This window comes from Trichosurus vulpecula, chromosome 6, assembly GCF_011100635.1.
Source record: "Trichosurus vulpecula isolate mTriVul1 chromosome 6, mTriVul1.pri, whole genome shotgun sequence".
In the NCBI taxonomy this organism is placed as follows: Eukaryota; Metazoa; Chordata; class Mammalia; order Diprotodontia; family Phalangeridae; genus Trichosurus; species Trichosurus vulpecula.
Genome location: NC_050578.1, coordinates 168,173,630 through 168,187,077, shown reverse-complemented (window position 1 = coordinate 168,187,077; position 13,448 = coordinate 168,173,630). Strand labels below are relative to the sequence as shown.

The 13,448-nt window shown below is 37.7% G+C and overlaps 1 protein-coding gene across 1 annotated transcript in view; it reads right to left on the bottom strand.

The window, feature by feature from the left end:
* SMIM14 (small integral membrane protein 14) overlaps nt 1-13,448 on the bottom strand; it is a 64,188-nt gene that overhangs the window by 32,494 nt on the left and 18,246 nt on the right. Inside the window, exon 2 of the mRNA XM_036763383.1 lies at nt 11,533-11,643. Coding sequence (XP_036619278.1) covers nt 11,533-11,607 — 75 coding nt within the window. The 5' untranslated portion in view covers nt 11,608-11,643. The remainder of the gene's footprint in view (nt 1-11,532; nt 11,644-13,448) is intronic.

Genomic DNA, 13,448 nt, shown 5'->3' with positions numbered 1-13,448 from the left:
GCGGGATAGAGTAGCTACAGTGATAAATGATCATAGTAATTTAGTGTTTGATAAAACCAAAAATCCAAACTTTGGGGGCAAGAGGTCACCATTTGACAAAAATTACTGGGAAAACAGGAGAGTACTCTGGCAATTACTAGCACAGACCAACAGCTCAAACTACAAGATTAGGTCAAAATGGATAAATGATTTAGACCACGGGTGGGGAACCTGTGGCTTCTAGGTCCTTGGGAGCAGCCTTTTGATTGAGTCCAAGTTTTATAGAACAAATCCTTTTATCACGGGGATTTGTTCTGTGAAGTTTGGATTTAGTCAAAGGGCCCCACTTGAGGACCTAGAGGGCCACATGTGGCCTCGGGGCCTCAGGTTCCCATTCGACTTAGATATAAAGGGTGATATCATAAGTAAACATGGGAGCATGGAATAATGTACCTGTCAGATCTATGATAAGGGAAAAATTTATGACCAAACAAGATAAAGAGGATCACATGATTACATGAGTTAAAAGTTTTTACACAAACAAAATTGCCAAAATTAGAAGGAAAACAGGAAACTGGAAAAAAAAATTTTGCAGCAAGATTCTCTGATAAAGGCCTCATTTCTCAAATATACAGGGAACTGAACCAAATTTATAAAAATAAGAGCTACTACTCAGTTGATAAATGTTCAAAGGACATGAAGTTTTTAGAATAAGAAATCAAAGCTATCAGTATTCACATGAAAAAATGCTCTGTCACTATTAATTAGAGAAATGCAAATTAATATAACTCTGAGGTACATCCTCCTCCCATCACACTGGCTAACATGACAGAAAATGACAAATGCTGGAGGGAATGTGGAAAAATTGGGACATTAATGCACTGCTGGTGGAATTGTGAACTGGTCCAACCATTCTGGAGAACAATTTGGAACTACACCCAAGGAGCTATAAAACCATGCATACATACTCTTTTATCCAGCAATACCACTACTAGAACTGTAGCCCAAAGAGATCAGAAGAAAGGGAAAAAGACCTATTTTTATAAAAATATCTATAGCAGCTCTTTTTGTGTTGGCAAGGAATTAGAAATTGAGGGGATGCTCATCAATTAGGAAATGGGTGAACAAGTTGTGGTATATGATTGTGACGGAATATCACTGTGCTGGATGGTTTCAGAAAAGCCTGGAAAGTCTTATCTGAACTCATGTAAAGTGAAATGAGCAGAATCAAGAGAACGTTGTACACAGTAACAGCAGTATTTTACACTGGTCAATCGTGAATGGCTTTGCTACTATGACAAAGAATGATCCAAGATGATTCCTAAGGACTCATGATGAAAAACAATATCCACCTCCAGAGAGGACTGATGTCCTCTGAGCACAAACTGAAGTATAGTTTTTTAACTTTATTTTTCTTGTGGGTTTTCTTTTGTGACAGCTAATATCGAAGTAGGTTTTACATGACTTCACAAGTAAAATCAAAGTCATGTTGCTTGCTTTCTTAAAAGGGAGAGGGACTAGAGGGAGAGAGAAAATTTTAAACTCAAAATTTTTAAAAATTAATGTTAAATTTTTTTTTACATGTAACTGGGTAATATTTAAGGAAATAAAAATATGTTCATCAGTTACGGAGGAAAAAAGAATGGTAGATATCCTCAATATTTAGTCACAAAACAATGCTACAGATGAAACACTGGGGTCTAAAAGACACTGTTTGGAAATGTCAATGAATCTTTGGCTCTCTACCAGAATAACAACCCTGATTCTTAAGGGCATGTATAAAGGATAAAGACATCTTGGTCTTAGAGTCAGTGGAGAAGGGACCCAAGTATGGATTCTATCACCAGTATTTATTCAGGGTACGACAAGAACTTCATTTTAACTTCTTTGAGTTTCAATTTCTGTTATTTGTAAAATTGGGATAATACACTAGTACTACTGTGTGAGATGGATAGTGAGTGAAGTCTCCTCAAGGGTTAATAGCTATCTGGACAGTTTCAGCAGTTAGATTAGGAGACTAGCACAAGGGTTGCTACATGACCTCCTGGCACACCTGACCAGTTTGACCACAGATATCCTGTTTTTTCACAAAGACCCTCATCCTTAAGGAATTTGCACAAACAGCTGCAGAAAACACTGACATGGCAGTTAGATCATGCACCCTAAATCCCAGCCAATGGGAGGGAGGGGGAGAAGTGGGGAGGGGGCTTGCGTTAGGACGATAAGTACAGGCTTTTTCCTTCGCTCTACGCCCCTGACTTCTCTTGCTTGAGTGGCATCCTTTCTCATGAGAAAGAATAATAAATGCCTTTTTCGAATTCGGGCTCGGACTCTGCTGTTGCACACACTATTTATTATTATTCACAGGGCTCTGAGATTTCACCAACTACAAAGATACAAAATTAAGAAGAGACTCTATTTTCTGAGCAATGTTTTTCAGTGTCTTGCCCTTGAAAGTAAAGTGGCTTTATAACAGGACAAGAAGAGAACAAATTTCCCGATTTTTAGATTTGTTAAAGTTGGAAGAAAACTGTTGAAGTTTGCTATTAAGATAGGAGCTCCATGAGAGCAGAGACCATTTTTTTTTTGGCTTTTCTTTGTTTCACCATGATTAGCACAGGGCTTTGGTACTCAGCGTGCTTATATTTATTTTGTCTATTGAGGACAGACTGCCATTCAAAAAGGTGTGAATTTAAATTGTTTTCTGTAAGTATTGCAGAAGCCTGGGGGAATATTTCTCTTAAGTTCTCTGTCAGATCTCCATTTATTTTCATTACTAAACAAGCAAACATTTGGGGCTCCTCTACTTTTATTTTCAGCTCTCATAATGACTTCCCAGTATATAGTAACTCAAACAACTTTAAAAAGGCTTTTTAAAAAATCCTTCTTTCTCACTGCCACGCCCACTAGATCCAGCTCCCAACATCTCGACACCTAAATTACTGAAATGGCTCCCTATCTAGCTTCACTGCCTCTAGTTCACCCTACTTTGAGGCCACCAGATGGCAACAGTGGGTATGAATAAGAAAGACCTGACTACAATTACTGGCTTGGACACTTAACAGCTATGTGACTGGGTTCAACACCCAGTTAACCAATCTGTAAAGAGGAGATAATGATACCACCCATCTCACATAGTTTTGTGAAGGATCCAATGAGAACATACAGCATGTCTCAAAAGTCTTAGTGCACTTGTAAGCCTTAACAGCTACTCCCTTTAATCCCCTCTTCCTGGTTTACACAAATTCTCCTTGTGCATTCTAAGATAATTTTCCTTAACCTTCTCCCCACTTCCCAGTGTATTTCTCTTCCCCTTCCTTTCTATTCATCTTTTCATACCAAGACATCACAAAACTAGCTTCCTAGGCCTCCTACTTCGACTCCTTCTATGACCCTTGATTATATAATCAGAAGTGTCACATAACATCCCCCCCATGTTAGAATGTAAGCAGTTTATCCTTGTTTAGTCCTTTATCATTGTTTGTTCACGTTTACCTTTTCATGTTTCTCTTAACTCCTGTGTTTGACTGTCCAAGTTTCTATGCAGCTCTCTTCTTTTCATCAGGAATGTTTGGAAGTCCTCTAGGAAAGGTCCATTTTTCCCCATAGTAGGCGTCTACTTTGTTTTGCTGAGTAAGCTATTTTTGGCTGTAGGCCTATCATGTCCTTTGTCTTCAGGAATATCATAGTCCAAGCTTTCTGCTCCTTTTGAACGGTGACTCTAAAATCTTGTGCGATCTTGACGGTGCCTCCTCAGTCCTTGAAATATTACTGGCTCCTCACAGTACTTCTTCTTTGACCTGGAAGCTCTTGATTTTGGCATTCTCTTTCTTGAGGGTTTTCACTTTGGGGTTTCTTTCAGGAGGTGACCAGTAGATTCCTTCTACTTCCACTCTGCCCTCTGGTTCCAAGATATCTGTACAGTTTTCCTTCATGATTTCTTTAAATATAATGTACAGAATGGGAGGGCAAGAACAACTGGTTCCAATGGCCATGAAGGTGGCTCAAGCATGTACTGTGGAGAGCTCAGAGCTTGCTCAGACATCAAAGAGGCCAAGGCCATCCACCGCATCCCAGGCTATTGTCAGTTGTCTTGACTTTTTCTTTCTTGCCACTGGACTCTGATGACTCTGGAAGAGAGAGTGAGGCTGACGACATTTCGTGATTCAAGACATCACCCATGGTGATGTCATTAGTTTTCCTCGACGAACAACAACAAACAACAAATATGACGTCTAGGCTTTTGTGGGACCATGGTGTTCAGATAATCTAATGATTCTTAAATATGTTGTCCTTGATTTATTTTCCAGAGCAGTTAGTGATTTTTGTCATGAGATACTTTACATTTTCTATTTTTTTAGTCTTTTATTTTTTAAAAAAATATTTCTTGTTTTCTCATGTAGTCTTTGGCTTCTTTTGGTCCATTCTAACTTTTAAGGAACATGTTGGTGGGGTTTCATACCTCTTGTGCCAAGCAGTCAGTTACCTTTCTGGTTCTTTCTTCTACAGCTCTTATTTCTTTTCCATATTTTTCCTATAGCATACTCATTTCATTGACAAAAACATTAACTTTTTTTTTAACTCTTGCTTTATCTCTTTCAGGAAATCTAGTTAAATTTGCAGTCAAGCTGTATTTTTCTTTGAGGCTTTGCTTACAGATTTTGAGTCACCATAATAGCTTTTTATGGTGGTGGTCTTTTTTTGGTTTTTGTTTGTTTTGCTCACTTTCTGACTTCAAACTTTATGTTAAGGCCAGGTTCTGTGTACTTCTGTAGGAAAGATCTGGGCTGGTCCCACTGATGTTTTCTTGGGGTAATGAGTTATGTTATTTCAGAATCTCAGGGACAGCTCAGGCTCCAGACCCGAGAATTTCCATCACTTCCAAAGTGATGTCATCCAGATCAAAACCTAATTGTTGCACTCCTGGTCTAAGTTCTGCAAGTTCCCGACCTGGTTTGGGTCTGAGCAACAGTAGACTCTTACTACACTTGGCCACTGTCAGCCAGCTGGGAAGCTCTTCTGGTTCTGAATGACACAGATTCTCCTTTGGTCTGGGATTCCTGCCCTGATTATTCCTCTGGAGGCTCCAGACTGGACCTAAGGCCTGAGACTACCATGGGGTTGGCAAGGTGGACACAATTCCCCTGGTTAGTCGGCCCTGGATCTATGGCCTGGAACTGGGTAGTGGGCAACAAAGCTGCCAGTTCATACCTGTCCCTGTTGTGGTGCCCCAATATAGGTGTGGAGGTGCCTCAGAATGAATCTGGGACCCCTTATTACTCTGGTTCACAGAATTTTCCTGGGCACTGGTTTGCTCCACATGTGGTGTGGTTCACACCAGCCCCTTGTCTCGTGAATTCATAAGACCTCTCTTTCTCCCTATGTTAACTGAGGGTGGAAAAATAGCTCCCTGTGATTTTTCTCTCGGATTCCCCCATCAGGATTCAGTCTGGCGTGTTTTCTATGGGAGGGGAATCCCTGCTATACTACTTTTTGCTACTGCACTATGCAAATCTTAAAGTATTATATAAATGCTACATTTATTAACTATTATATTATTACTTTAACTGTTGCCAGACTAATTTTCGCAAAACAGCATTTTTATACTATCATGCTCCTTTTCTGTGTTCCCTACCTGGTTTCTCTCCTAGACCACGTGAGCTCCAGAATCTCATCTTTCAGCAAGATGACAACTCAAACTTCCACCTGTTCATTACCCAGTGCCCTTTCAGTCCCATCTTCCATCTGACCAGAGAGGGCAGAGATCTGAGAGTCCCTCCCAGATACTCTACTACTTAAGGAGAGCACCCAGGGCGCTCACCTCATCATTCCCCACGCCAGCTGTAGGACTTCATCATGTCCTTTCTCTAGGTGCCTTCTCCCGTTCTCCCCCACTTCTATCTTCTTTTGATATGTTATATGCCATTAAATTGTGAGCTCCTTGAGGGCAGACACTGTCATGTCATTTTTTGGTAACCCCAGTGCTTAGTACAGAGAGTGGCACATAGGAGGCACTTAAAAATACATGTTTATTGACTCTTAACTCTAACTTCTAACACACAAACAATAACTTACTATAAGTGGATCCCAAAAGGAAGCTGTTAAGACCAAATGGAACCCCATTCTATAAGGTGAAGCCTTGATAGATGTAAGTTTTAAGAAGTTGGAAAAACATTATTGACTTAATAACTTCTCTTCCTTCTCAAGGACTATTCTAATAATTTCTGGTCTCCCCTTTCCAGTTTCTTGCCATCTAGTCCTTCCTACAGATGAATCATACCAGTTAGAGGTCTAATCATGTTATATTTTTCTCAAAAAGCTTCATTGGCTCATCACTACCTACTAAATAAAGTTAGATTCTTTAGTTGTATTCATTAAAGAAACATTTATTAAGCACCTACTATATATTTAAGAACATTGTGCAAAGGAGTAGGGTCCATACAAAGTTGAATTAATGAATGATCTCTCTACACTCAGCACTTAATCATCTAGTAGGGAAATAAGACAGGACAGAAACATCTGTAACTAACAAATTCAAATAGGTATGATATTTGCACTGCTTTTACCTCCATTACCTAGGGAAAGGGCTAGGTAAACCTTAAAGAAATATATAGACGTGAATTATCACTATGATCCCCAACATGTTATAGATGAAAAAGCATCATCTATTAGAGGAAAAAAAGTTTCTCAAAAAGATTCATTTCAAATTAGACATTCAAAATCACCTTATTTCTTTCACAATTTAAATATATAGATAATGTGTTGTCTTTGTAACCAATGAAGAAACAGGACTCTGCATTTTTTCCTTGTGCTCAATACAAATTCCCAGCACTGGCTCTTAAACCTTGGCAGTACAACTTGGATTTTTTAAAGGTGACAAAATGAGCAATACAGTTCTCTTGGGAAGGGGTGTAGTAGTCATAATCATGAGGTTCACCAGAAAATTTACAACATCATGTATGATTTATACTGAAACATGAATCTAGCAGTGATGTATTTTTTTAAATTTTCCTGTATGGTTATAAATTTGACATACAAAGAATAGGAAAAAAAGTCCTATATCATGCTGATAGCCTGTTACATATAGATTATTTTTTAATAATCATATTTAACACGGTAGTTTCTTCCATTGTGTCCTTTGGAATGTCTCCAGAATAATTAGCTAATTTCTTTCATCTTCTTTACTTACTGCTTTCATTTCCTGGCACTCACTAAGACCTGACTCTCTCTCCTCCCCATTATCTTGCTATCATTCTTGAGGATTCGACCTGCATATCATGCTCCCACCAATACTCTAACTTCTCAGTTCCTCAATCTACTCAATTTGCAAGACTTCACTACACACACACGGTCCTACCCTTGATTTTGCCACTGCACCAAACTGTTCCACTTCCATGTTCACCAACTATACTGTAATACAGAAGCTGATGATCCGCGTTGGTAGAGGGAATTTCCTATACCAATCAATTATCTCTAGGGGGTCTCCATTATCTCCAGGATCAAATATGAAGTCCACTATTTAAAGCTCTTCATACCTCCCTCATATGGTTGCTGGAAGGACAGATGCAATGGGTAGTATTGGCTGGGGAGGGGGGGGGGGAGACGATGAGTCTTGGTTCAGTCATGCTGAACTTGAGACGTGTATGGGATATTCCATTTGAGATCCCAGTATCACTTGATTAGAGACTAACATCCAAAAATGACCCTGAATCATTAATGAATGACTGACTACTCTTTGGAGTCCATCCATTCGACTAGTTTTATGTGCACCTAAATATAGCATCATCTAGCTCCTTCTCTATCTTAATTCATATCGGGAATGTTACAACGCTTTGTGAATACTGCCTGGGCAAGAGTCAACACCACTAGCCCCTTAGACTCATGTCTGTGTTATGTTCTTTGGTAAATGCACCTCATTTGGCCCACGTCCTAAGCCAGGGTGTCCCCTGGAGAAACCAAGATTTACTAGTTCTTGTTCTGATCTAAATATCTTCAGTTAGTCTTGGTACTTACCAGTACCAAGCTAATAAACTTAGCACGTAGAACAAGTGCACACTCAAACGCACGTAGAGGGAAGGAAGCACTCTGCTCAGGCGATCTCTGCCGCACTTAGCAGCCTGTACAATCGCCCCAGCCTTAGAATACTGGCCAAGAACGGAAGAAGGATACTCAGCCTCTGACACTTCCTGGGTATGTGACCCTGGGGAAGTTACTTAGCCTCTTTTGGCCTCAGTTTCTTCATCTGTAAAAGGGAAACAACAACAATACCTCTCTATACCTATACAGGGTTGCCATAAAGATCAGGAGATAATACATGCAAAGCGCGTTGTAAACCTCACAAATGCTGTGGCTATTATTATTTTTAATATTAGTACTACTAGCTAACTCAAGGTGAGTGAATTTCATTCACCGATTCTATGCTTCGAGGTGCAAGCCCCTCATACGGACAAGACATATTGCTGAGTCTTTTTAAGGCTGGGCCTAGGAACATACATTTCCATTTGTCTTTCCAACTTTCATCATTCTCTCGGGGCACTAGGGCTAGGTTGTACAAATGTGGCCTCTGCCAACATTGCCTTTTTTGGGGGGGAGCACAAATTCTTTATGTGATGTTACCTCCGGCAGTAAAACCAAAGCCGCTTATTAAGCATCCTGACGGCTGTGAGACCACTTCTCTTTTTGGAATCCTTTGTTCTCTTCTTCAAAAAGTTGGTGACACTGTTTGATTTTTCAAACATCATTTATCTACAACAGTCACACTATGTTCGCTGATTATGAACAGACAAGCTAGCCTTGTCTCTCTCCACATACACACATACGCATACGTGTGTGTGTTTATATTTATGTATGTGAAGTGATGAGGAGGGTCTGAAGTGGCAGTAGCAAACCCACCAGCAACATCCATCCAGTACATCCAAGCTCTGGTAGGAGAAAACTAGATAAACAACAAAATGGCAGGAGTAAAGATTAGAACCTGTCTTCAAGTAAAACACATAGAGAGGAAAAACAGAGGTCTGTTGTGATGCTGTCACAGAATATTCTGGGGCCAAAAGCATTGACTGCAACCTTGGAACACCTTAGGGCAGAATGTGGCCAAGGCTACACAGAATCACTTCTGACCGACTGATCATTTTGACACGTTTTCACCCACAGAGTTCTAATTCTTAGCCTAGGTGCACTGATGTGCTGATGGCAGTGTTCTTCCCCTGAATGTGATTTTTCATCTTTATTTTGGGAAGCCGGAGGGATGGCCTTTTCTAAGTTCAGGAAATCAAGTGTTCTCTTACTAAAGATAAGACTATAGGGAGATGTTTTCAATGACACAGGTTTAAGACTGCTAATCAGATAAAGTATAAGGATCTGCTAATCTTGAAAATGAAATGTGTTCACTATTACCTGCTGTAACCTGCACTGTCATACTATATGGGGACTCCTCTGGAATCCTACTCCAACTCAGCCAATGATGAAGATACTTTTAATTTTTCTGGGACCCTCAATACCTTCAGTGTATTCCATTTGAGAATGAAAATGATTTATTTTTGCCAGGTCAGTTGTAGGAAAAGGAAGTGCTGCTCTCTCCTAAGGATTCTAGCTATGGCTTAGTATACGCATAATTATAGAAATCACACAAGTTGGAAGGGACCTCAGTAACCATTCAATTTCATTGTTTTTGTTCAGTTATGTCCAACTCTTAATGATACCATACCACATCCATACTGTCCGTGGGGTTTTCTTGGAAAAGACTCTGGAGTGGTTTGCCACTTTCTTCTCCAGTGGATTACGGCGAACACAGGTTAAATGACTTGTCCAGGGTCACACAGCTAGTAACTGTCTAAGGCCAGATTTGAACTTAGGTCTTCTTGACGCCAGGTCTAGCGCTCTATCCACTGAACAATCTAGCTGCCCATCATTTAATTTAGTCTAAACCATATGAGTATCTACTATAATATGTAATATGTAATATATATATGCTTGAAAACTTCCAATTCACCACCACAGTTCTAATTGTTAGGAAGCATTTTCCAACAATCTGAATCGACCTGTTTGCAACTCCTACCTATCTTTCTGTTCCGCCTTTTGGGGCCAAATAAAATAAGTTTAATCCTTTCTCCATGAGGCAGCCCTTTAAAATACCTGAGACAATTACAGCTGCCTGAGTTTTCTCTCCATGAACTGACAGGGTTTGATAGGAACTCAAGGCCTTTCACTACCCTTGTCTTCCTCTCCAGTTGAACAACATCTTTCTTAAAACGAGGTACCTAGAACTGAACACACTTTGTATGTCTCCTTACTGAATTTCAGATCCAACCCAATACTTTAGCTTGTCAAGATGCTTTTGGATGCCAATTCTAGCAGCGTCTTCTTAAAATAAGAAAAACAATATTATGAAGAATTCAGATCAAATCATGAAAACAAGAGGAAAATTATGAAAAAAAAATCAACTTATATAAGAAAGTTATTCCATTAGGGAAATTTGAAAGAATTAATTATAAACTAGCTTCTTGTAATTTCAAAGTAAAATTTATACCTATGGATAAATGGATCTAGACATGAAAAATGGTTGACAACTACCTCACAAAAGCTATTTTTGAGTTTACCTGCGTCTAAAGAAAGGCATCACCATTACAGTGCTCCCATTCCACCTCCATACCCATTTCCTCTGTGTCTCTTTTGAAATTCTCTGGTCTTAATTTTAATCTTTACGCTAGAAGGCACCCTTTTAAAAGTCAATAATTATGTATAGTAGGCTAAGCCCCAAAGAAAAGACATTTAAAAGAAGCATACTCGAAATAAGTATATGGTAGCACTGGATTAGAACGTTTGCTCCCTAATAACTAAACCAACGAGTATTCAGACACTTTTATCTAACTTCACAAGAATACTGCAAAAAGGGCATATTTTTATTTACTTTAAGTTAAATTTAAATTATTATCAATTTATAAATATGGCAGAGAGTGCAAATTCTTGACAAGACTTAAAAAATCCTACCCATGCTAGTCTTAATAACTGAGTTTATAAGCTGCAAATACCAACTATTCACGATGTATTCTCTTATAACAAATGAGCCATGATTCTTCAAATTGCTTTTTTGTACTTTAATATTGTTGTAGCAAACATGTACTGTATGCAAAGTAAAGTAGGTCACAAGCTCAGGCTTAAAAATCTGTTAAAGAAAGGTTGCTATGGTACATATTAAAATCAGACAATAATTTGACAATGACTAAGAGTACAAATAAGCTTTAGTTTGCTGAAGGTTATCTGAATGAAATGGCACAGACTAGTAGCTTGTGTATGCTATGTAATAGAAGCTCTACCTTATTAACCTCTGAATGGATGAATGTGGAACATTTTAGCTAGCTACATCAGAAAATGAATAAATATTTAATCATTAATGAATCTACTGATCATAAAATATATATCATGGCTTTTAATGAATGAAGACAACATTTCAGTTTAATTATATAACACTCTCCCATAGCCAAAAAATAAAAATTATACCTCAAAACAAAATAGCATAGGCAACTCAGGGTAAAAATTTCCCGTTTATCTTACCAGATTGATCAGTCTTCTCATTGCATGTTCATGAGAGCAAACACATTCACAGGGATCAAATCCACCTTCTGCCATGATTACCAAGAATGATTTCAACAAAACTGTTTATACCTATCAGGAAGAGAAGTTTGAAGAAAAAAAAAAAAGATGATTACAAGACAGCAGTACAGAGTAGTTAATTTTAGAATTTAGCCTATGAAATGTTTTTTTAAAAAAAAGTTTGAGAGGATTCATTTGTCTTATCTACTTCTTCTAAATTCTGTCATCCTGTAATATTACCTCTTTAATTTTGCATTTTTGCAGGGATTTGGTGTTTTACCTATCTATGTATCTATCCAAGGATAACAATGATACTTATAACTGGATGGGAAAGTTTTTTAGTTTTTATTTTATATCCAGTGTTATTATTTCATGAATTCTTAAATTCTACTTAGAAATAAATTTTCATGAGAGTCCCTATATAAAGAACATCCTCATTTTGGGGATTATCAATTAATTAATCACTCAATTAAAATGATCAATTCTCTTTACATATATATCAAATACAGATTTTCCCAATATTATACTTAAACCTATAATTTCCTTGCTGCTTACCTATTAGATTTTTCAAGTCCAGAAAGCAGAATATTAAAGTCTCCTACAATTATGCCCGGGCAAAGGACACCTAATAGTCATCCTGTGTGTTCCAATGGTATCCTTGCAATGTCAGAATAACTCAAAGACAAAATCCAATGGTTGTTCCTCTTCCACTTCCCTGCATACTCACTATACCTTCTAGTGTTTATAGGTCTCATACTGATACTTATTTATGGAACACATAAGCATGACATAGCTTCCTGCTTTGTCTTAAATTTTGTTATTCATCTGAAATCATGCTTGTACCTCTTTTCCTGTTTTCAATACAGAGAAAGAAGGGACTCTACCAAACTCCTACTATGAAGTCCTGATGCTAAAACCAAGGAAATATCTTATATATATAAGCAGAGAAAGAACTATAAACCAGTATTACTAATATATAATAATTCAAAAGTTAAAAAAAATATTGGCAAAGAAAATACCATAATAAAAACTAAACTATTCACTATTATTGAACTGAACTGATACCAAGAATGCAACACTGGATAGAGAGTGGCATAATTCACCCTATTAGTAACAAAAGTAAATAGATGCAGAAAAAAAAAAAGAAACTTCCAAGAAAGTGCAACACGCATTTATGTGAAAAATAGTTCTGGGAAGTAAATGAAATTATAAGTTAATTAATTTTTCATATCCTTTAACCCAAAGATTCCATTTCTTGTACTATAGTATATTCAAAAGAAGTTAATGAGAAGCAAGGAAAGGTAAATATATGCAAAAACATTCATAGGATTTTTGTTATAAAAGGTGGAATTAAGGGATGGTAAATGAAATGTCACTACAGCACAAAGAATGAATAGGAATTCAAAGAAATATGGGAAGACATACCAAGTAGCACAGAAGGAAGAAACCTGAGTCAAAAGATTAATATACACAATCACTACAACAATGTAAAGTAAACATGAAAGATAATAAGGATCTGGTCAAATAAAAGGATAAATGTTAATACCATCCTGCCAATACAAAAGGACACATACCTCCCTACTAGTTATATAACCTTAAAAAAATGTTGGGGGGGATGACAATATTCATTTAAATAAAAAAAAACAAGTCAACAAGTTTTTATTAAGTGATTTTATGGACCAAACACTGCGGGGTTTAGCACAGCTCCTACTCTCAAGGATCTCACAGTCTACTGGCAGAGACAACATGAAAATAAATATGTAAAACACAATATATAATAATAAATTGGAAATAATCAATAGAGAGAAGGGAGACTCAGAAAGACTTTTTTTGTAGAAAATGGGATTTTAGCTAAGTCTTAACAGGAAGTCAGGGAA